This window comes from Grampus griseus (assembly GCF_964374135.1).
Source record: "Grampus griseus genome assembly, chromosome: 3".
Classification (NCBI taxonomy): domain Eukaryota; kingdom Metazoa; phylum Chordata; class Mammalia; order Artiodactyla; family Delphinidae; genus Grampus; species Grampus griseus.
The window spans coordinates 133,513,098-133,536,215 of NC_139019.1; the positions used below are offsets into that span (position 1 = coordinate 133,513,098).

The 23,118-nt window shown below is 44.0% G+C and overlaps 1 protein-coding gene across 3 annotated transcripts in view; it reads right to left on the bottom strand.

Moving 5' to 3' along the window:
- Positions 1–1,411: 1,411 nt before the first annotated feature.
- The window catches only part of EBF1 (EBF transcription factor 1), a 394,778-nt gene continuing 373,071 nt past the window's right edge, over positions 1,412–23,118 (bottom strand). For all 3 annotated transcript variants that reach the window (XM_082651441.1, XM_082651440.1, XM_082651439.1), the window contains exons 12-16: positions 17,981–18,046; positions 16,729–16,906; positions 15,882–16,061; positions 11,899–12,093; positions 1,412–3,699 (exon numbers count right to left, since the gene is read on the bottom strand). In XM_082651441.1, coding sequence (XP_082507567.1) covers positions 3,668–3,699; positions 11,899–12,093; positions 15,882–16,061; positions 16,729–16,906; positions 17,981–18,046 — 651 coding nt within the window. In that variant the 3' untranslated portion in view covers positions 1,412–3,667. The remainder of the gene's footprint in view (positions 3,700–11,898; positions 12,094–15,881; positions 16,062–16,728; positions 16,907–17,980; positions 18,047–23,118) is intronic.

Sequence of the window (23,118 nt, forward strand, 5' to 3'; positions counted from 1 at the left end):
GATCATAGAAGTTTCTGTGTTCACACATGCCTCATCAATGAGCCAGGGCACATAATTAATTGACCAGAAGTCTCGCTGGGATTAATTAGCAGATGTATGTGAAGAGCTTGGTTCAGACTTGCAGCACGGAGGATGGCTTTCCAGAGTGGCCAGATCCTGGAATCATAATTCAGTCACTTCCGGGGGATCTCATTGCTTGCCTAGTGTAATCCTTGGGGCTCTTGGCCTCTCCTTGGGCCAGTATGGGCACTGCGCGTCCACCTGCTGCCAGCAGAGGGCAGCAGTACGCTGTGTGTGTTCAATTTGCATCCCAGATTAGCAAATCCCCAAGGATTGACAAAGAGGGAAAGTGGGTGTCCCCAGACTACTCTTGCTGCTTTTCTCTGGGTGTCAGCACTGTCCTGAGTAATTGCAAACACAGACCTTTTACATTATGTTGGACTCGGACTCATCTGAAATACAGAAATGAATACACAACTAGGAGCTGCCATCACAGACAGGAAGTAACTTTAATTAAATATTGTGAAAGTTGAAAAGTTTTTACAGCTTGAATGTTTGCAAAAAAAAAAAATTATAACAATCTCTACAGTAGTTAGGTTCTCTAACAATTGAACTGTACAGTGTGTGTCTATTCCAAAAGTTCGATAAGAAGGTGAAAGGTTAGATTTAGAGATGACTTCATTAAGCTGCATCCTAGTACAATGTGAGGCCAGGGCATGTTCTGCAATCCAGTCATCCAGAAGCTGTATTCCACCACCCCCCCACCCCCCACCCCCCCGCCCCCAACTGAAATCTTAATTGAATTCGCTATTTCATTTTCTTCTTAAAGCCATATTCTGTATTTAGGGTAACATCGTTTACTTGTAAAAAGTTCTGTGTAGAAGAGAGAGGGTCAGAGGGCCAGAACGTCTTTTCATCTAATCAGTATCAATAGAGGCAACAAAACACAAATTATACACATTTTAAAGGCTCTTTGGACTTTCAAGAAAACTTCTAACCACTACACATGGCTGACAGTGGGTGGCGTTTGTTGTCAAGGTCTGAGCCTGACACCTCACAGGCTGACCCGGGTCCTTCACAAACAGTTAAGGGGCTCACCAGACAAAATATGGCTTTAAATTGTACACATCTTCAGGCCAGCGCTTAGCACACGAATTCAGACAACCTTTCTGAGTACCGAGAAGCAACGCGTCCACTTTGCTTACATTTTCCAGTTTTATTATTATTATTAATCATTATTATTATTTCTCACCAAGAAAAATCAGCTTTGCTCCCCTCCCTTCCCTCCCGCAACACCCCTCCCCCACCCTCCCCAACCCATAAAAATCGCACTCTGACAGTCTAGTGAAAACCATTGCAAAATCCATATGGGGGCATGCACAGTTGCAGCATTGTTGTAAATTTCTTGCTCTACTAGAAAAAGTTACATTGTCTTAAGGTAACAAAACAGTTCTTTTGTGCTTTTCGATTTCTTTGTTTTTTTTTTTTTCTTTTTTTTCTTTTTCTTTTTTCTTAGAATGTTAGTGATGACTGACAGTTCTGGTGCACAGTTACAATGTACAAGTGAAATGAATATGATTTGCATTGTTAAGGCATCCAATCTGCTGGTTTATATTTATGTGAAAGACAGAGGAAATATACAAGCAGACTTAGGAAAGAAAGTATGTTCATTGATTTCTATGAAGTTTCTCCCCGGAATTTAATGCACAAAATGCGTCACTCCAAAGGGAGAGGTTCCATGCATATTAATAGAGTAAAACAGCATTAGGGTTTTTTTCTGTAAGCTTCCAAAGCAAAGGATACATTTTTTTTAATCTACAGAACTAAATGCTACAAGAATAATATGCTACTATTTTTTGCCATATATTGGAAAAAACTTCTTAACTTACAAATAATACAAAAATAGACAATGGCTTTTGGGTGAAAATTAAAAAAATGAAGCATGGTTTAAAACAATACTAAAAATAACTATAAATGAAATGTTTAAAAATCACATTGAAATAGCTAATATAACTATAGGTGGCCAAACAAATACGCACTTTTCACATAGCAAACATACACAATAAAATAAACTGGGAGTTGGAGGAAAAGGAGGAAGGGGAAAGCAATGTACAAATTCCAAAGATAAATACATTATTTATACGGATATCTTACAAAATCCCCTTTAAAACAAAAAGCCTTTTAATTAACTTTGCAAGTATGTGCAAGCTAAAGGTAGTGAGCTTTTTTTTCTTTGCAAAATATGCAGTAAAATCTTTTTTTGTGATATTGAAAAACTGTCTTAAGACATTAAAATGTATAAATAGAACAACAACTTTGGCAAAAAATCACAAAAAATCTACAGTATTTATAACTACATACAAAACACAACAGCAAAGAAAAAAATATCAGGCAAATGCATCCTCAGAGCTTTGCTGCATCTTTGCTATTAATTCCTATTTTTAAGAACACTTCCCAGATAATGAGAGCAAAAATTCCCATCAAACAGAAAACCATGTTTTGGAGATCTCAACCTTCTTCTCCTTTCTCCCAGTTTCCTTTTATTCTTAATTCCAAAGCACTTAACCTGTCGTTTCAATCTACTATGTTACAAATGGTAAGGGTCGACTGATAGAGGCGCTATCTCGGATGGGAAATCTGAAATACCTGCCATGTTGCTTTTGTCAGCTTTTGAAGGATTGGTATGAAGTCAGCATTTAGGATGAGTAAACTTTAACCATGTAAATGGCGGAGTGTAAGTGGGATTTGGGGTTGATAACTGGAGGGCATAATGTGGTATTCTGTGCCTGACCCTGTTCCATGAAGTCTCAAAGGAGATTCTCACACAGCACGTGTGCCACCAAGCTCTCGAGAGGCCATCGGCTTCCGAAGAAGTTGACATAAGCAAGAGAGAGAGAGTGCTGTCAGGTTTAAATATGCAGTTTTAAGATCTGTCTAGAGGCACTGGATTTTTGAGTAGAAGGGGAAAATGTGATCACTTATATCACTTTTTAACTTTCCAGGCTGCATTTATTTACACAGTTACTTAAGACAACAATACAAAAGAGAGAAATAAGCTTGCACTGCTAAGGGGTGGCATGTTAAGTTAGATATTGGAAATGCACTGTCCGAGTAACTACCACTTGATATGCTTTAAGGCGCAAAAGCCGACCCTTAGTTTTCTAAAAAAATCTAACTGGCATTCCTATTCTGTCCCATACAAGCTTTTTTTTTTTCTTTTTTTCTTTTTAAACTTTTTTGTAAATATCACCATTTCATTCTCCTTTTACACAGCTTTAAAAACATCATAAATTAAAACATGGAGTCTCATTTATAGTGTCCCTTGTATACAGCTTTATGGTTTATAAAAGACAAATGATTGCCGAGTTAAGCTTTAAAAAAAAAAGAGAGAGAGAAAGAAAAAGAGGATTTGCTTTTATCAACACAGAATAAATATATCCCCCCAAGGACTTGGGAGGTACAACTGTAACCAACACCCTGCATTAGCAGATCCCTTCCAATTTCAGTATTTGCAAGGTCGGTGATATTGTTTGTTTAAAAATCTGCAGTTATTGTGATTCCTCTTAAAAAGGCCTGAGTTAAAAGTTCCACTCTGGGACTTGTATCAGATTACTTTCTGTAGCAGAATCCAACCTCTTCATTAATAAAATTCTTCAAGGCAATTCTTTCACATGGGAGGAACAATCATGCCAGATATCGCTGTGAAAAGAGAAGACAAGAGTAAATGGTTTTGCATCCAAACTTCTCACTGAAAGAGGGGGAAAAAAAAAAGATGGAAAAAAACACCCACACGCCACTATGTTGGTTGAATATTAGCCACACATGTGCTTTCTCATCTTCCCTGGAAGGAGTTTTTCTTATAAAATATACATGTACTTTATTAAGAATGATAGTATGTCAGCATGTGTATGTGTCTTTAACAGAAAAGAAGATCCTAAGCGTCCCTCCCAATCTGATTTCAATTTTAAAACGTAACTGGAAAGTCACATAGTTTGCATGCTGCTGGGAAAGTTGCAGCCCAACGCTTGCAAAATAGTGAGAATTTTCAGTTTGTCACTCTTTTCTTTCCCCTCCCCTTCGCTTCCAAAATATACGATAAAAAACTGGTCCATTGTAACAGCCAGTAGTTTCTGCCACAACCCGTGGCTCTGCCTGTGCTCTGTGTGAGCATGAGGACGGAGGCTCAGAGCAGTGATCTGAGTGACTCCATTTAGGTCCTCAGGCCTGGGAGAAGGGGATACTGGCTCCAGAAGGCATTGTTCACTGGAGGATGCGGACGCAGAATGTCTTCTGTGCCACTGCTTCACTCAGGGTTTCTGGAATGGTCTGACCATGTCCCTAGAAAACTGTAGCCTAGGGAAGCTAAAGAGAGATCCTAGGCAAAGGGAAGGCTGTATGGGATAATCAAAACTCTTGCAAAGCCGTGTTAGGAACCCACACACAGCTGTATTTAGAAAAGCATGGAATCTGACAGCGTTCCACCCCTGGCTTTTCTGCCTGCTGGGTATGTCCCCCCCCCCAAGCTAGTTGCTTGTCTCCTTGCACCTCTCTGCCTCCTCAGCTAGAAATGCAGCGTATCGGTATTTGCAAGGGCCGTGATATTGTTAGGGTTGTTGGAGATTTAAATGAAACAACCAGTGCGAAGTGCTTAGCCCGGATCAGCTCCTAGTTAATAGAGGTGGGCTGCTGTTATTTTTAACTTCTGCCGCTAAATTAGCTGTGTGACCGGTGCGAACTGCTTAATTTCTCCGGGCTTGTGTTTCCTCATATGAACTAGGTACCATCAGATATGGAACACTTCACAGGATGGGTATGAGGAATAAAGGGATGAGTGCAGCGTTCCGGATGGCAACTTTGAAGTATGTGGAGATGAGAGCGATGCTTACATTAGAAGCAAGAGGCAGCCATCTTTGGCTCCCAATGATGGCTTAACATCCTGTCAGGCAGAGAGAGGAAGTCATTGCTTTCTTTTTGTTGGCAATTCTAAATTTAAATGAATGTCCTTGTCAGTGGTGACTGCATCTAGGAAGTGACCCTGTAAACTTCCCAACTCTCACGTCTGCGAGAATGTGCCTTTGTTGGTAAGCGAGCCCCAACTACCACAAATCCTGCAGTAGACGTCGGAAGGCCAGGTGAGGCTGTGAGCCCTGTGCGCCCCACGTTCCTCTGCTTCCCCTACCCCAGCCCTGGCATTTTCAATTCAATTTTTTTAAAAAAAGTATTTTGCCAAACACTTTTTCCGTTAATTTTTAAACCCATCTGTATTCACAAGGAAATTTAATCCACATGTTTCTGATTCATTTACACGTAAATCATCCACATGTTGTTTTGCAAGAGCCGTTTCGCAGTCCAAAAGCTCCTGGAGTCTTTTTTGTAAGCCATCATAAGCCATTTTTCTTAGAAACAGGAAGTGTCACTTGCCAAATGCAGACCAACTTAAACCCCCAAAGGTTTGGGATCCACTGGAGATGCAGTCCCCTTAAGATTCAAGTGAGCCCTGGATTTGACTGAAATGGGGAGCTGGGTCTTTCAATCCAAGCCTTGAGAATTCAAGATGCTGTAGGATCTTTTCCTCCAGGCTGGAGGTGCGTCCAGGCACCTTTACTAAAGGCGGGGCTTTCCGTGGGAGTTCTAACCCTCTGGCAAAATAAGCGTGTCTCCTTATGCCTTCCGCCAAAATCTACTGTGTGTGCCTGGCATTAAAGGGCAGTCTCCTGCAGCATACATCAGGCAGCGTCAATATGATACAAAGCAAAGTAGAAAACTGACCAACTTCCTGCTATTACCGTCAGTGGACCCAGCCAGAATGTTTCAGCTGGGCCCTAAAAACATCTGGATTTTTTTTTTTTAAATTCTAGATGACCAGAATTTTTTTAAAAAAGAGCTACTCAGTGTTCTGCTACCTGAATAGTATGTTAGATCAATTAGATAAAACTTCTATTAGGGCCACATTAAAAGCTATAAAGCAAAGCTAAGTGATGTGCTGTGAGTCCACAGATAACTGCTTCTTAGTCTGGAACACAGGAGTCAAAACCTCCAGCACCTTGAGAGCCCAGGCTGGGATCATGAGTGAGCAAGGTCCCCTCAGCGTGGACTGAGGTCTGTAGGGTGGGTGGCACTCTAAACGCTGCCCTGGTGCTGCCGTGCAGGAATGCCTGCTCACAGCCACCCAGCTTTCCAATTACTTCTAGAGAAGGTGGGCAGGTGGATTTTTTAAAAGATAAAATAGCCCAGTCTATATGTGTTAGCAAAAAGTTAAAATTAAAACCAAATGAACAACTGTACATATCTGGGGGTATCTAGGGCTGGCTGTGGTCTGCCCGCAGTTTCCTACCTTTGCTTCGTTGGCCTTCAGATTCCTCTGAGGGTCTAACAAAAGCCAGGGAACCTCTCTCCAGAAGAAGCCCCAGAGGTACTTACACCCACAGTTTTGCACATAATATCAGGGGGTTACAGCTCCCTAAATCTCATCGGTCACTTCCTAAAGTCCAGACGCAGAACCCTCACTGATGAGTAGATTTTGGGAAAGGAGCTCCCTTTGTGGCCTCTGAATTTAGGCACCTCTAAAGTGGCCGTTTAATAAAGAAACCTCATTGCACGACTACAGGGAAGCTCCCGGAATGTTAGAAGCTGTTTTTCTTGTATCCGTGCTGTAATCCCCAAGATTACTTACGTGGGTGAGAGGGATGGGTGTTTCAGGCTTAGAATGTTCCAGAAATGCCACTGGCACACGCACTTGGCCCAGTAGGGCCCGTGAAGATTTCCATGAGGACACGACAGTCTCAGTAACATGTGCCAAAGACATCACAAGACGGAGGAGGCTCTGCCATTCCCCTGGCTGCTGGGTGAGCACGTGCCCTGACCAAAGCGCAGAAAACTACTGGCTTGAGAGGCAGTGCATTTTTCACTGTGATAAGAACAAAGACAAAACGGAAAGTTTTGCCGAGCTGGGAGAGTTTGGAGCGAGAGGGTGGAATGTGGTCTTCCTTGAACCACCATATGTGTAAGAAAGAATGAGGAGCTAATCAGGAACAGAATGGGGGGGAGAGCTTGCACAAACTGAACATGTGCGTGGAGCGAAAGACAATTCCAGGAGATCTGCTACCAGGCTGCAGATAGTTGGGTGAGGCCAGCCAGCCTGCGCTTCAGGGAGGTGGGGAAAGAAAGCGGCACAGTGTGCGGACAATTTTTGTAAAATCACTCTGGCCTTTTTGTTTTTAATTCTTCGCTGCGGAGACTGTCTGGGACATGGTTGGGGTTTCAACTCCCCACATTGGGGACAGGTCCAATGGCATGGTGACAGCATTCTTGGGGCTGCCTGTCTCTTGATTAGTGAAGTCCTTTGAGGCCTGAAATTGCGGAGAATCCATGCTGTAGGGGCACATCTTTAGGAGAAGGGAAAGGATGTCTCCAGGACAATAGCTGAGCGTACGAAGTGACTCAGGTCTCTGGGCTCTGAAAACAGACACACTTGGGGGACTCTAAGATCAGGATTGATCAGTGACATTATCTACATAAGAATGGAAGGAGATTTCTCTGTGTTTTTGTCTTTAAATTCAAAATATGTCTGAATTTCCCAAGTGTTTCATGGGATGTTCACTGGTGTTAACATTCGGAAAAGTGTTCTGTGGGCAAAGAGGTGCAGAGAACAGAATGGGAGACTCTTTTTTTCTTTTACCGCAGGGTGTCTCAGAGCCTTTAGTTAAACATACGTGCATTGTGACTCGAAGACAGTGATGCAGTAAACACCAACTTCTAGGTTTGTTTGACCATAACATTTTCTTTTTCTTTTTTTTTTTAACAGAACATCTATGGGACCCCAGAAGTACTGAGATAGAGTTGCTTTGTCCTAAAAAATTTCTCAGACGAATCGTAAATCGTCAAAGGTTTTAGCTACCTGGGAGAGAAAACCAGTTGGAATCACAGTAGAAACTGTGAATTTTAAAGTATCAGTAAAGAATGGAACTTCTGACTCCCAGGTAAGGACTTCCTGTTCAAGCTTCTCCCTGCTTCTTGGTGCCTGTGCTGCAGAAGGGTGCACAGCCCCCTACACATGACTCTGGCTCAGGTTATCCTTGATCCTTCTGCCTGAAATGCTCCTCCCCCATCTCCCTGGACCCAAATCCTACTTGACCTTCACCCAAGGTCCAGTGCAAAGGCACCCTTCTCCACTAGGCTGCTCTGAACTCTCCCTAATCTTTCCCTCCTCTGAACTTCCACAGCTGGGCATCCAGCCTCTCCCAGACAGATCTGCTTTCTTTCCCCTGGTGTCATGTTTCCCCTAACACAGGAAAGGTCAGCATTTTAAGGTCAGCATTTGCTGGTCCACATGGTCCTAGCCCAGTGGCTTGACTACGACCATTTCATTTAGCACAGGGCTGATACAGTAGTCAGTCAGCCTGGGATTTAACCCCAAGCTCCCCCTATGTGCTAGCTGCGTAACTCTGGATGAGCCAGCTTGGCTTTGTCTCAGTTTCTGCATCTGTACGATGGGGACAATAGACAGCCTATATCTAAGACTGGTTGGGAGGAACACATGAGACAGTGAAAAAGCCAGGCTGGGAAGAAGCCCTCCCTCCCACATTAGTGGCTGTGACCATTGTCATCACCATCACGTGAGACCACAGTGCGTATCTGTTGGGGAATAAACGTGAGTGCTGTCACCAGAGGAGGCTGAGAAAGGGCCTGGTAGCGAAAAGGGCCTCTAAGGAGTTGGCTTGAAAAAAAAAAAAAACGATGGACAATTAAGAGTGATAGCTGGAGGTAAAAAGACCTTAAAACAACCTAAATGTGTCACCACTAATCTTGTTTATGTGCTCAGTTTGCTTAACCAACTCTTCCTTCGTCACCTGCCCTGTCTTAATGATCACAATTCTGAACGAGGTGGGTCCAAATGAAGCAGGTGTTACTGTAACAATGCAAAGGAGGAGGGCTGCAACACTTCAGAGATCCTCACCCTCAATTCTACAACCCACCTGTGTCCTTTCTTTTCTTTTTTTTTAATAGAAGTGGAATTTAGACAGCTGAAGATGAAGTAATTCTTTAGTTATGGGTCTAGCAGCCTCCAGTCAGAATGTCACTTTTCTCAGGGGAGACTCCAAGGCAAGAGCTCCCTGAAAACAGTGCTGCATCTCACCCGTGTCCGCAGGGACAGCGTGCAGAGGACAGACGTGTGATCCCAGGTGTGTGGGCCCTGCCTGGTGGGTGGATGGTGAAGAGTGGAGTGGGCAGGAGGGAGGACAGCTTCCAAGGTGGTATCAGTTAACGTGACTTTAATTTCTCGACTCATTCCCCCTCTGCTGCCACCTCCCCCAAACTAGGGACGTTTGGTACATGACAGTACTGGAAACACAAAAACCACCAGAAAGCATCCCCAGGACGCGTGCTCAACTAGAAGGAAAGGGCAGCGTCATCCGCAATAGCAAATCCAGCACAAAGCGTGTCCCTGAGTCACACCCTAAACCCTCCCAGCTGTGAGCTGTGCATTAGAAACGAGATGGAGACTCAGCCGCTGATGAGAAGCGGGGAGCAGTCTCTGTACTTTTGGAATCTGTGCAGACATGGGTTAGAGATGCCCTGGGGGTGACAGATGCACAGACTTTCTATGTGTCCCTGTCTTGATGCCATTTCATCATTACTTAAGTGTACACACCCACACCCCCCCCCACACCACCAGATGTTCCCTAGATCCAGGAGGTTCTAAAACTCAAGCTGAGTCCCTACTTTCAGTCCCTTCCTGCTCCCTCCTTGGCCCACATGGCATGAAAAGACACTCGGCCTCACAGAACAGCTGCCCACTTGAGTCACCGGTGGCCAGTGATACAGCTGTGACCCTGCAAGGGCCGTGGGCCTTTTCTCCTCAAGCGCCAGCCCTCCACGGCGGATTACAAACCCCGTTATACCTTCTTCCTGACGTCAAGTCTGTTTAACAAGCATTGTGATTGGCAGTTCAAGAATGGTAGATTTCTGCTTTCCATGGGTTTTATCCTTACTTAAACCCGTTATAAGTTACGTTCGCTTAAGCGCTATAGCCTCAGTTTGCCAGCTGGAGGTGTACTGTGCGTGCCAAAGCATTATTTTTAGCGGAAAAAGAGATTGCGTGAATGGGTGGCTCCCCTTTGTGGGGTGGGCATTTCCTATCACAAGGAACGTTGCCTGAAATGTCGTTCCACAGTCCGATTATCTTCCTTTTCCCTCTAAGAAGATGGCTTTGCAGTGTATGTATATTTCAGGGAGGGGGCAGGGGCACTGACCTTGGCTGTGCTGGGCAGACTGGCCAGCAGGTCTCCGAGGAGTGCCTTGCTGAGCCCTTATGGAGTCAGAAAAGGAAGCAGGAGCTCAGGCTCAGGAGTCACACAGATGGGGTTCAGTTTGGGCTCCACCATTACTAGATATGTGACCTTGCGCAAACGGGGCCTTGATTTCCTCATCTATATAACGGGAGTAGTACCAACCTCATAGGGTCTTCAAGAGAATGGATGTAAGTTTACATCAGTGTAAAGTGTCCTGTACAGAGTACGTGTATAGAAGTATAAATAGATAGAGATGTAAGAAACAGGGCTGCCCCCCTGACCCCTCTCGACCTCCATGACTCACCTCCACCAGTGAAGATGGGCAAGCCGGCTGTGAAGGAAGGCTCCACGGGGCACTGGGTAGGCTAAGGGTTAGGGCATAGACCCTGAGGGTTTATATTCATCCCCACTGTTTCTGGCTATGCCTATGGGCAGGTGTTTTCTCTCCTTATGCCTCAGTTTTATCCTCTGTACAGTGGAGATCATAATTGTCCTCATGTTTCATCAGGAAGTTGTGAGGATTAAATAGGATAAGGCGGGCTCAGTGCTGAGCACTGGTCAGCGCTCAAGGAATGGCAGCTGATGATTTTATTGATCTTACTTCCCTGCCAGCTGCCTTACGAATCCTGGATACTTCCCGTTTACCCGCTCTGAGCAGTAAAGTGCCTGGAAGCTGGAGGGAGGAGATGAACTCTCGAGCCTGAGTTTGAAGCCAGCCTCTGCCACCCACCCCTGTTGGAAGTCAAGCCACTCCATAACCTCGCTGACCTTTCGCTTTCTCATCTCTAAGGTAGGGGCTCTGAGTGCTGCTCACACGATCCCACTGTGGGGAAGGAGGGAGGTCATGCGGGTCAACGCCACAACTCAGTGCCAGTAAGAAAAGTGTAAGAAATGGTGGGACCCGTCTTAAAAGGTTGGGTTTCTTCTCAATGAATAGAAAGGTCACCTCAAATTTGGTTACTCTGTTATTTTCCATATTCCATGAGGGGGAGGAAATCGAACAGTTTTGATATGAACCAGAGTCCTCTAGTAGCACTTCAGGGTTTCTGGTTCCCAGTAGTAAGTCTTGGGTCTTTGGTCTAACATGCTGTAACCTCAGGGCTCTGTCTTGGCCAACTCACCCCCTCCCCATTATCAGCCCCACCAAATGTGCATGCTGACACAGGCAACAGGAAGGGAACCTACTTCAGGAGAAGGCCAGTCCCGGGAGAGACCCTGCAGTGGAGAACTTGCTAGAGTCCACAAAAGACTGATCTGATTATGGCGACCACAGGGAATGAGAGAGGAAAGAGAAACGATGGCATTAGTAAGTGGAAACAGTATTCTCAAGCAAATCCCAGGCCTGAGCAGAATTGCTGGAGTTGGAAAGAGAACTGCTCAGGCAACTCCAGCAGAGGAGGGATGCCGGGGACGGGGGGCGGCGGGGGAGGGGGGCGCATCAGGGACCAGGGCCGACGAGGGCGAACACAAAGGAACAGAATAGATGAGGGTGGACAGAAGCAGGCAGGCCCCAGGCCGATCCCCTCGCAACAGTGGCGCATCTGCTTCAGGCCCTGGGAAGGTGAGTCAGGGCATCTGGTTGGCCCGGGTGGAGCCTGGGGCTTACCTTGCAGGCTGTTCCCGTTGGTGCTGGTGCAGGTGGGAGGTGGGGAGGTCTGGGGTCTGACCACAGGCGCAAAAGCACTCTTCTGTTTCACGGCTGAGACCATGTTGGCTGGTGAGAAGGAGAAGATGCCGGAGGAGCTGCTGCAGTTGGAGGGTAGGCTTGTGGAGGAGGCCATGGTGGGGCTGGATGGCACGACTAAGGGGCAATGGGAAAAGAGAAATCAGTGCCTCTCCTGGTGTCCTGACACAAGGCATCTCAGCTCCGACCCTGACACCCATCCTTCTCAGGCCGCCCTTCCAGAAGGAGCCTTCCCTGAACTCTGAGGGTCTTGTCTGCTCTCATCATTTGGTACTCAGCATGTGTTTCCTTTTGTTGTAGGCCGACTATGTACCAGGCAGCGTGCGAGAGCACCCCAAGCCAGGAAACAAGAGCGCTCTTATAAGGGGTAGAGTACCACATGATAGCCTCAAAGGTGAGTATGGCCAACTCTGGGGAGGCAGGGAAGGGAGACCAAAGAAGGCTTCATGGAGGAGATGTCAAGGGAAGCATTGCAGGTAGGGCCTAAACTAAGGTTCTAGCAAAGGGTCTGGGGATACAAGAGACAGGAGGAAGCCAACCTGAGAGAGTGTGGTCACCAGTGGAAGGAGAGGTGTGAGGAAGAAGAGTGAGTTGAAGGCAACACCAGGATTCCAGCTTAAGGCACTGGCAGATGGTGGTGTGTGTGTGTCGCCTGTCTCCCCATGGAGCTACAGCTTCCTGAAGGATATGACTGTATCTTCATGCTCCACAAGACAGACAGAGGTAGGTCGGAAGCCAGGCGGGTAAACAGTCTGCCACGTGCAACATGTGTGAATAACGCAGGACTACAAGTCAAAGTTTCAAATTCTCTCTATCCCCCCGGAGCTGTACAGAGATGAGTGTGAACTAATAAGCAGCAGGATCGGAGCCTTATGTAAATACTCACAGTCTGGGAGTGGTGGGGACGTGAATTAGCAATGATAGGAGACCTTCGGCAGTTCAGAGAGAGAGAAAACCTAGCTGCTTGGGGATACGAAAGAGTTTGGGCGATGCACGTTCTCCACCAACCACAGTCCTCTCTGCCCGGCCTTTCATTCATCTTTTGATAGTTGCTAATAATCTCAGGTCACTTTAGGAGACAGATTTTGAGCACATGAAAGCCCTCTACACTCAGGACTGGTGCCAGCACACACTCACCTTCCATTTCCTCCGTCTCCTGGGAAAAAGTATGAATCCTGCCTGATGATTTTCAGGCACTTAGTTCAAATTCTAGGCACTTCCTCCTCCACTGTATTATTTTTCACATTATGTCATAAACCTTATATATTGCTTTATCACCTGCAAGAATCTTCACATCTTTTTCATCTATGTCATTGGCCAAGCAAGCTTAAATTGGGACCTATTACATCCTTTTGACACCTGAGCAAACCCAGCGAGCTGAGACTCAAGAAAATAGTCCAGTGACTTGCCCCAGGGCCATAGCTGGAAGGTGAGGCCAGGAACCAAACCCAAATGCAGTGCTCTTTCTACTGGGCTACACTGCTAAGCAAACAGATTGCCATCGGACAGGCGCCTTCCCATGAGCACACCAGAGTCCAAATTGCCAGTTAGGTGGCCTCCGCCTCGGCCTACTGGCTTTGGAAAGTTAGGGAAGTGGTTATCAAATCGGTCACAGGCAGCAATTGGCATCGGGGTGGTGGGGGGTAGGGGAAATGACCCCTCGTAATCAGCCCTCAGCACTACACAATCCAGACGCACTGGATGCTTTATGGAGCAGAACCCAGAGCCGCCATCATCAGAATTTTCACAAACAAACATTTTCTAAACTGTACTTTTTCTTTTAATGAGACCAGCATTTTTATACATCTCTGAGGATTTGTAAATGTGAAAATACGCTCAATAATAACACCCATTTAAATTGCAAAACTCCGGCACTGGAGGTTTGATTTTTTAAATATTCGTAGACTTGAAATCCTGCTGGTTCACTGAGGAAGGCAATTAATCTCCTTGGCAAATGCGATCATTGTGTGTATTTAGAGGTGGGGAGTTTGGGGAGGGGGCGTTAACAGAGGAAGGGGTGAAATATAGTCAGGTAGTTCCATTTGTTATAACATGATTAGATATCAGCCACTATACCAGAAAGTGTGTTCACCAGTGGAATGTCTTATTTTATTTTTTATTCTGTTTGGAATTTTTCAACATGAGTGGTTTATGAATAATTAAATATTATGGAGACAAAAAGTCAAATCAGCTGGGCTTTGTGTTTATTGTTTTATTTGCATTTATGCAGATAAAACTGTCCCATCTGAGAGCCTGTTTGAGAATTTAATACTATATTTGTGAGCACTGAGGAAATCAATTAATGGACATTAAATGTTCGCAGTTTCGTGGTCTGATGGATGCAATCTCAGGCTCAGGTCGCTGGGTGTCTGCAAGGGCTTGGGAAGACACAGCAGTCCAAGCCCTCAACTGAATTGCTACCACGCAGCGATTAGGTTATTGATTTAATTAAGAACGCCACCTTTTAATTTTCAGGTCATGATTGAAACATCTTCTGATTGAGTAGAAGGGAGAACACTGAAATGATAGATATGTGAGAAACAATTTTTTGATGAATCAAAATCTAATGTGAAACTGACCCCAAACACTGATGCTCAAGCAGACAGACGTAATCTATGCAGATTATTAGGGGGGATTTTAAATGTTCAACAAGCTGCTGATTCCAAGCAGATCAAGTAGAAATAAAGAAATATAGAGATTTAGCAAAAATGTGCAGAAACACAGGACACCCTGAGCCTACAGATTCACCAAGAAAGTAAATGGCCCTAAGTATTACTTTCAGAAATAACTTCTCACAAAGGCCAAGAATGATCTTTCCTTTTTCAACAGCCTAGCACACTCCACATTTCCACTATCATCAGAGAAAGCATCCTTTTCCGTATTTTTAGCTGAGACTCTCATTTTAAAAACATGACCATTCTTTCATTTAACAAACAACACAGCAGCTATCATCCCACAAAATTCTAAGAGTTTACATATTTTATACACCGGAAGAGCCACCCACATTGTCCAAGATGAACCTGGTATTCTATGTAAAGATCCTCAAAGGGCGACAAAGAGATTGCGCAAACACAGCCTATGACATTTTATATGTAAAGATGCCAGTTCCCTGAGGTTCTTTAGATGCAATCTAAACAGTGCACAAAAAAATCCTTTAAGCTAAGCTTCTGTAAGACAGGGACGAGACACCAAAGAACAATTTCTTGTGTGTGTGTAATTTTTTTTCATCATGCCAAATTTTTGGAAAAAAATAAAGTGTGTTTTTTGATTTGTTCAGTTTTCGTTTTTTCTTTGTACATATCGAACACAAAGGGGAAAAACTTTCCAAGCACTAAAAAAAGAGATTTCAAGTTTGGATAGTTGTTAGTATGCTATACTACCAGCACCGCTTAATATCATCATTCTGTCCTTATGATTAGTACCTAGATTTGTTGAATGCGTCTCCTATGGGCCAGGCCTCAGGACGAGCTCATTACGTGCCTTATTTTATCCAAGTCTCACAACAACTGTATGGGAGCGGGTACTGGTTCCTTCCCCATGTTACAGATAAAGAAAACTGAGGTTTAGAGGGGAGATGAACCTGCCCGCAGCCACCAGTCAGCAACTGGTAGAAGAAAGAGTCAAACCCAACTCCATCTGACTGGAAGCTTGGGTTCCTGCAATGACATCACGCTGCTGTTTGGGTTGCAGCCGAGTTCTGTGAGGGACATGGGGAGGACGGTGAGCAAGGAGGGCAGAGATTCGGGGACAGTGCTGGCTTTGGTCCCATCACCTGGGCCTGCACCTGGCGGGGCAGGGGCCCTCAGACTGGGGACCGGGGAGACCTGCACAGTGGGCCACACAGCACGACGCCCAGTTCTTAGAGCAAAAGTGTGCAGAAACACAGGACACACATCTCTACTTACTGGCATAGGGCGAGTTGGCAGCTGAGCCATTGAGGAAGGTCGGGGAGCCGCCCAAATTGGACATGGCGGCAGTGCCGTATCCATTCATGCTCGTGGTGACCGAGTTATAGTTGGTCTGCTGAGGGGTGGTGCTCGGCACGTACCCATGTGGTGATACGCTGCTTGAGTTGCGGGTGAAACCTGAGGGGCGGGGGCAAAACCAAGGATGAGGTTGGGTGGGTGGTGGATGGGTGGCGGGTCTGAGAAGCTTGGGGAAAGGAAGGTCTCTGTTTCTTGCCCCATCGCTGCATCCTGAAGGGAAGGGGCCAGGTGGTTCATGGCTGGATTGGTGGTGCTAGCTCCATGATTAAAATGGGAAGCGAGCAAAAGACACATTTCTCAGTAGATCATAGATACTTAGCGGGCCTGTGAGAAGTGGCAATGCAGGACCTATCAATCACTTATCATTTGGGAACAGAAATAAATCCCAATCTAAGAGACATAATACCCTGGAGGTAACCGGTTCCTACTCCCTGGGCAAGGATGATGTGCTTTGGCCCCTCCAGAACTTTAGTTCCACCCCTCCTTGTGATCTGTCATTCATGGTTTACAGTGAAAAGTCAAATGGTGAGGTAACTAAATGCATGCATTCTTTCTAGCACCTCCACCAAATTACCAGACATGATGGCTAGAAACAAAATTCTACAGTAATATCTGATACACACAGACTAGGAATCTCCCCTTTTGGGGAGAAAAAAAAAAGCCTTTTTAAAAATAAACACTGTTTTGTGCCAAATAAATGGGGGTGGGGTAGCTTGAGGTTGGGAAGGGGCAGGGAAATGGGGAGGGGAAGAGTGGGGCTCCTGACCCTGATTGGTAGCCTGCGACGCCTCGGAGACATTCACAGCCAGTTGTCCACTGAAGGAATTCACGCCCATCATTCCCGCGTGGACCGAGGTGTTAGTGAGGGCCGGGAGCTGGCTGTGGTTGCGGGGGACACTGTACAGGGCCTCTGCGATGTCAGCTGCTCTCTTCAGAATAATCTCCTGAAAAGTAACAGGAACATCCCCCTTAGCTGCCCAGTCAGATTCCCAGGCGTACCACGTTCCAAGTGTTTACTACAGGCCGTGCTTAGGGCTTTCCATGGTTAACGGCACTAACTTCTGCAACCCTCTCAACCAACCTGGGTGTTCAGTCTCATCATCATCACGCCCATACCACGGATGGGGCAACTGAGGCTGAGAGAGGCCAAGACCTCACTTCAGGACACTTACCTATTTAAGGAGAGAGCTGGGCTGCATAACCCTGTTCGTCTGACTCTGAAAGCCTATTAACTCAGCCAGTCCCCTCTATGCTACCCTGCAGTACAGGACAGCAACCTGGGCCTTTCCTTCCCCACAGGTAACACAGAGAACTCTGGGGACACACACACACACACACACACACACACACACACACACACACACACACACACACACACACACACACACACACACACACACACACACACACACACACACACACACACACACACACACACACACACACACACACACACACACACACACACACCCTGCAACTCAAGGGCAAGTTTACATGATGACCTGTGTCCCTGAGTATTAACGGGACTGTGTCCCTTGGACACTGATTCAAATGACACAAGCAAGGAAGGAGGATTTCTCAGACTCAGTTTCCTGAGCAAGTTGAGTCAGATACATGGAGTTGCTCTACGAAATAGAAGCAGACAATATTCAGGCCTCATTATACTTTTTAGGAGAAGAAATTAAATCCCCCTTTTCCTCCTAAATTTTCTTGAAAACCTGAGAGGAATAAAACCAAGCACTGGTAACTCTCTTCTTCAGTGATGAACTACATTCCCACAGAAGAGTCCTTTTAAATAAAGTACCTTTTCTCGTAAGAAAAAATTATTCCCTAGAAAAGGCGTTAAAAGATTTACAAAAGAAGAGAGAAGACGCGAATGGCCTTGCAACCCGTTAGGTCCGAATGACTTATACACTGAACTCGTGCAAGAACTTTTGTATTTTTCATACTTTTTCATTCTAATAAGGACTCCAGGCACTTCAGTTGAATGTGGACGGTTCGAAACCCACTATGCTCACCTGGTTGTTGTGTGGCATCCCATACAGCGCTTCCACCAGGTCTGCAGCCCTTTTGAGTATCACTTCCTGTCAAGGAGAAAAACAGATACAATCCTCTGAGTGAAGGCAGGATGTCATTATCTTTTCACATGATCACGTACCACTTTCCTCTGGCCATCCTTTGCCAACGCACTGCTTTAAAAGAACCCCCGAATGGCATTAAATCACCAATGTATCCCTATTCACGTACACACTTAATCAAGTCAAAAGGTGAGCATCATTGGTACTGCAAGATAAAATACATCACTCAATAGTGCGCCATAAGCACGATAAAGCACTCATATGTTTATTGCTGAATACAATTGCGAGGTCATTTACTAGATTACTATGATGGATGTCAGTTGGTGCATGTTATGAATCCCTGAGATGTGTTTATTTTGCACTTAACTGCTTATTCCAGGAACCATGACCTTATCAGACAGGTCATTTTCAAGAGATGTCCAATCAATCTTCAGCAACTAGAAGCATGTAGCATTCAACTTCTTTTGTTTATCTCCCTTGCACGGCAGAGTCATGATATAAGGGAGCGATGTAGTAAACCCATCTACTGGGGCAATGCACTGTTTTGTCAGGGGTTCTCACAAAAGAATTCTCCCTGCCCCTGGAAGCTCCCTCTGCACCAGTTTTCATGACCGGCAGAGTCTGTTTCTCTTCTAGCAATTCTTTGCTATTTCAGTATTGTTTGTCATTTTCCCCATTTGCTCATTCATTCTCCTTCTAGATACATGCTCCACTGTTCACTCCAGGTGAAGAAAAAATGTCTCCTTTTCATTTAGGTGGGCTTCCATATTTAGCTAGCATGCTTGTTTCTAATAATATAGGGCGCTCTACAAAAATGTGTGTGGTGGTAATTTTTTTTCATTCTAACCACAAGAAATCGTTCCCTCTTCATTCAGCCCTAATTTTCTGCAGATTCATTTATACTGGAATGTGAAAAGGAAAGTTAAGCTTGATACAAATAAAATGGAGGTTTATCAGAGGAGCAAACATGAAGGCGTGGTGTGGTTATCAGAAGTGATTTGCAAGAAGATATGTTTCTAATTTTTTTGCTGTGGGTAAAGTTTCAAAAAGAAGTTTAACTTTAAACATTTTACACAATAGAGTTCTGCATGGAGAAGCAGTGCTGTTCAATTTTCACATACTGCAGACGCTGATCAGAAAATAGGGATATAATTGCATTCATTTTGCTGTCACCATAGCCTCTTCAAAAATTCTTGAACAACTCTTGAAATGACACGCTTTTAGATACATATTAGCATTTTTCGATTTTAAATTCTCTATAAGATAAAATAGTTGTCATACTGCAGTAACTACTTGTGACATATATAATGTCCTAAATTCAAAAATGAGATAGAGGGGTTTTCAGTTCTCAATAAACATTTATGCTTGCCTTAAGCTGCTAGACCCCATTTATAAAACAGTTCTGTTATTTTTCATATAAGGAGTGAAAAACATTATATAATCAATGGGGTTTGAATCAATACATCTGAAATAATTTCTTTATTTTTTTTAATGCAAGCTACAAGATAATCTACCACTGTTTGTTTGCAGTGCTGTCTGACAACAGCAGTTAATAATTTACTATGGTATGGGCACAGTAAACCCTATCCCCAGATCCAATCAGCTTGTGCTGCCTTCACTAAAACCTCACGGCTTTATCTGGTTCTTAGGAAAGATGAAAACAAAACAGGATCAGGTTAGTTTATTTACCAAAATTTGACTTCTCTGGGTCTATATTCATTTATTTCTTCAAATAAATATTTATGCCAGTGTTTGGGCTTGGCAGAGAAGGTATTTTTCTTTTCATTTCAGGGAAAAAAAAAATACAAGTCTCTGTCAAAAGCAAGATAAGGTGCAGTCAGAAACTGCACTTGCAAACTTCAATCTTGGAACAGTATCACTGAGGATTTAGAGCAGTGCTTCTTCTTTTAATTAATTTCACAGAACCAGGGATGAGGGAAGGTAAACTCCACAATAAACTCCAAGATCTTTGAAGTTTTTGTGCCTGAAAAATTCCAACTATCAGTGTAGGCTGTATATTTTAAACCGATATATTTTTGGTGATAACATTTTTCAATAACATAATCTACAGTGTTCCTTTTTCTCCTTATTCAGTACCCAGAGCTCTCATCACCATTCAATCCTCTGAAAATGAAGCTTGTGCATCTCACTTCCTAGAGTTGCCGCCTCCTTCAATACAAAGAGCCGGGACGTGCTTTCTACTAGGCACGTTGCCACTGTAGGTGGGTCAGCAGCCAGCATTGCTTCAGACCAGCAGTCTTGAGGACAGTGCGTGAATCTGATGTTGTGTCCTGGAAGTGACTCCCTTAAATGATATCTCGCCTATTTTAAAATGTCCTTCATCGTGGTATCAACTATGGGGTTTAAGGGAGGGTCCACTTTTGGCTCAGCTTTGCCAATGTGATTCAGCTTCCATTAGTTATTTCTGCAAATGGGAAGGAGAAAGGAAATTTCTGGGTCCTCTGTGAGTTAGTGCAGCGGACCTGCAAGGTGCTTGGATTTCGGTGACCAGAAAATTGCTCTCACCTCCATGTCATTATGCTCCCAGTGAACTAGCCCCCAAGCGTGTTTGTGTTGGGGATCTAATATATTGCCTTTCAATCAGAGCTGAGAGCCACTGAACACACAGACAGAACATGACGAGCAGGTCAGGAAAGCAATAAAGATTTTACAGAGCTGTCCAAGGTGCTAAATTTACTCAATAATGGTTTTGGCACCATAGTGTTAACCTCTCATTTACTACCAGTTTGAGGGACTAAATTGAAGTAGCTGACTTCATTTACCTTGAAATGTATATTTTATGACATTATGTAAGTAGATTGAAAGGACACTGCAGTTTTAACAATTTAAAGGCTAAAGCATGTTTAAGATGAAACTTGAATATTTATTGTATATTGCACTTAAAGTATATAGAATGTTAAAATGTATTGATTAAATTTGTAAAAGGCATTATAAAAATGACAGGTAGTATAAAAGATGTATGCCTCTTAAAATCAAACTGATAGTATATGCTATCTCTTCGGTGGTCACAAGTGTAATTTTTTTGCAGTTTTATATGGTAATTTGAAAATTCTGTAATTTCACATTAGGAAATGATTGAGCCTGGGATGTTAAAGAGAGAAATTTCCCATAAGGGGACAAGCTGGATGTTTCATAAAATCTTTTGTCTCTGAAATTGTTCCTAAAGTCTTATTTTTTGCGACATTAGGAGGGAGCATCGTGTAAGGATCCTTCCATTCTAATATGCAATTTTAATATTTCTGAAAAGAGAGAGCACTTGACAAGTACTAATATCTAATTTTTCAAAGCATTTATTTGTCAGGAGAGATTGTCTCTTCTTTTCATAATGTTTAAAACGTCTCGCTGCTTGCGGTCTAAAACATGAGGGTAGAGATTAGACTCTTCCAAGATAATTAATCCTATCCTTGGATTAAAAAAAAATACATATCCCATTGGGGAATTAAGAAGACAAATACCAGTACCCTAAATAGTGAAAAGCCTCAGAGTCTCCTTATAGAGCTAATGCTTGTTCTCCAACCTACATCCTGAGTCAGACTATTTTTCTTTTCATGGCTTTGGATTTCTTCTCTCTTAAAGAAAGAGAAAATGTATATAGTCCTTAAAAACTGCAACAACTCTTCGCTGACCTATTTCCTTTCTCAATTAAAACCTGTCTTTACCTGCCTTGCTATGACCATCGACTGATTATGTGAATGGAGATCTGGAGAGGAAAAAAAAAATGGATGAACCATACTAAATCTGCTTAGAGTTAGTAGAAACACTAGGAAGATTCAAGGATGAGTGGGGTTCCAGAAACAGTTCAAGTATAATTGGTACAAGTTTTACCATGTTTTGGAACCTTTATAATGAAAGTGCTGAATGGGCTACAAATGCAGAGAGAAGATTTGGCTTTACTTCGTATGTTGCAACCCAATCAATTAGCAAATAAGTTTTGAACTTTCTCTTGTCCCAGCAGTCACACACCAATATTACCCTCCAGCACCTTTCAAGGCACCCTGTCTTCCCAGAATTAAGGTACGGCGTTCTGTGGGAATTGCAAAAGATTTCCGCCACCATCCGGTCCTATCCTCTTTATCCAATCTCCTCTCCCTAAACATCTGAAGAACTGCCCTCTATTCTGGGCTAGTTAGTCCTCTCCAGCCTGGAAGTAACATGTTGGGCTCCTTCCTATCTCCATACCTTTACTCATTTTGCCTTTATTTGGGAAGCTGGCTTCAGTCTGTGCCCACTTACAATATCTTCCCATCCTCTAGGGCCTGATAATGAAGGTGGTGCTGGTGGTGGTGGTAGAGTAGTGGAAAACATAACTGTTGTTTATGGAAAGGGAAACATTAACTCATTCAGTCTTCGTGGTGAGACTCCGTATCGCCATTTGGCAGACGAGGAAACTGAGACTCAGAGAGGTCCGCCAACTTGCCCTGACGTCACACGAGTAATGAATGGCTGAGCAGGGATTCAATCTCAGGCCTGTTAGACATCAGAGCCTGAGCTCTTCATAATTACACTATCGTATCAGAACTAATTCCACCTTCACTGAGACCCCAGCTCCTAACCTCTCTCATTCCTCTGAAAAACAGTGCTGAATGCACTGCCCAGCACTGCACAGAAGTGGACACTGTGGGGTCATTTTGCTCTGGTCTTAAATGTGTGAGTCTACAATCTCCACAACCAGACTACAGGCTCTTTGAGGTCCTAATCTCCTTCTTTAAGCCCCTAGCACTATGTTCAGCAAACCACAGCCCTTGAGAAATTCTTGTTGAAGAGCTCATTCTAAGATCATTACTGATTTTTAAAAGCGCGTGCTTAATTTACATGAGGAAATGACCAAGTCATGTATTTGGCATAGTTTATACAAGCAGAAGACTTAAATTTGGTGCTGCATTTGGCTCTAGACCTTTAAATCCAATATATAAATTCCCAAAGGTCAAGTCTTGATCACTGGGGGGTTTTTTAATACCACTTTTTTTTTTAAGTGAATTTGCTCCTTCACTCCTGCTGGCTTTTACTTACATTTTAATTTTGTGATTAATATAATGAATCATGTCGGGTACAGACAT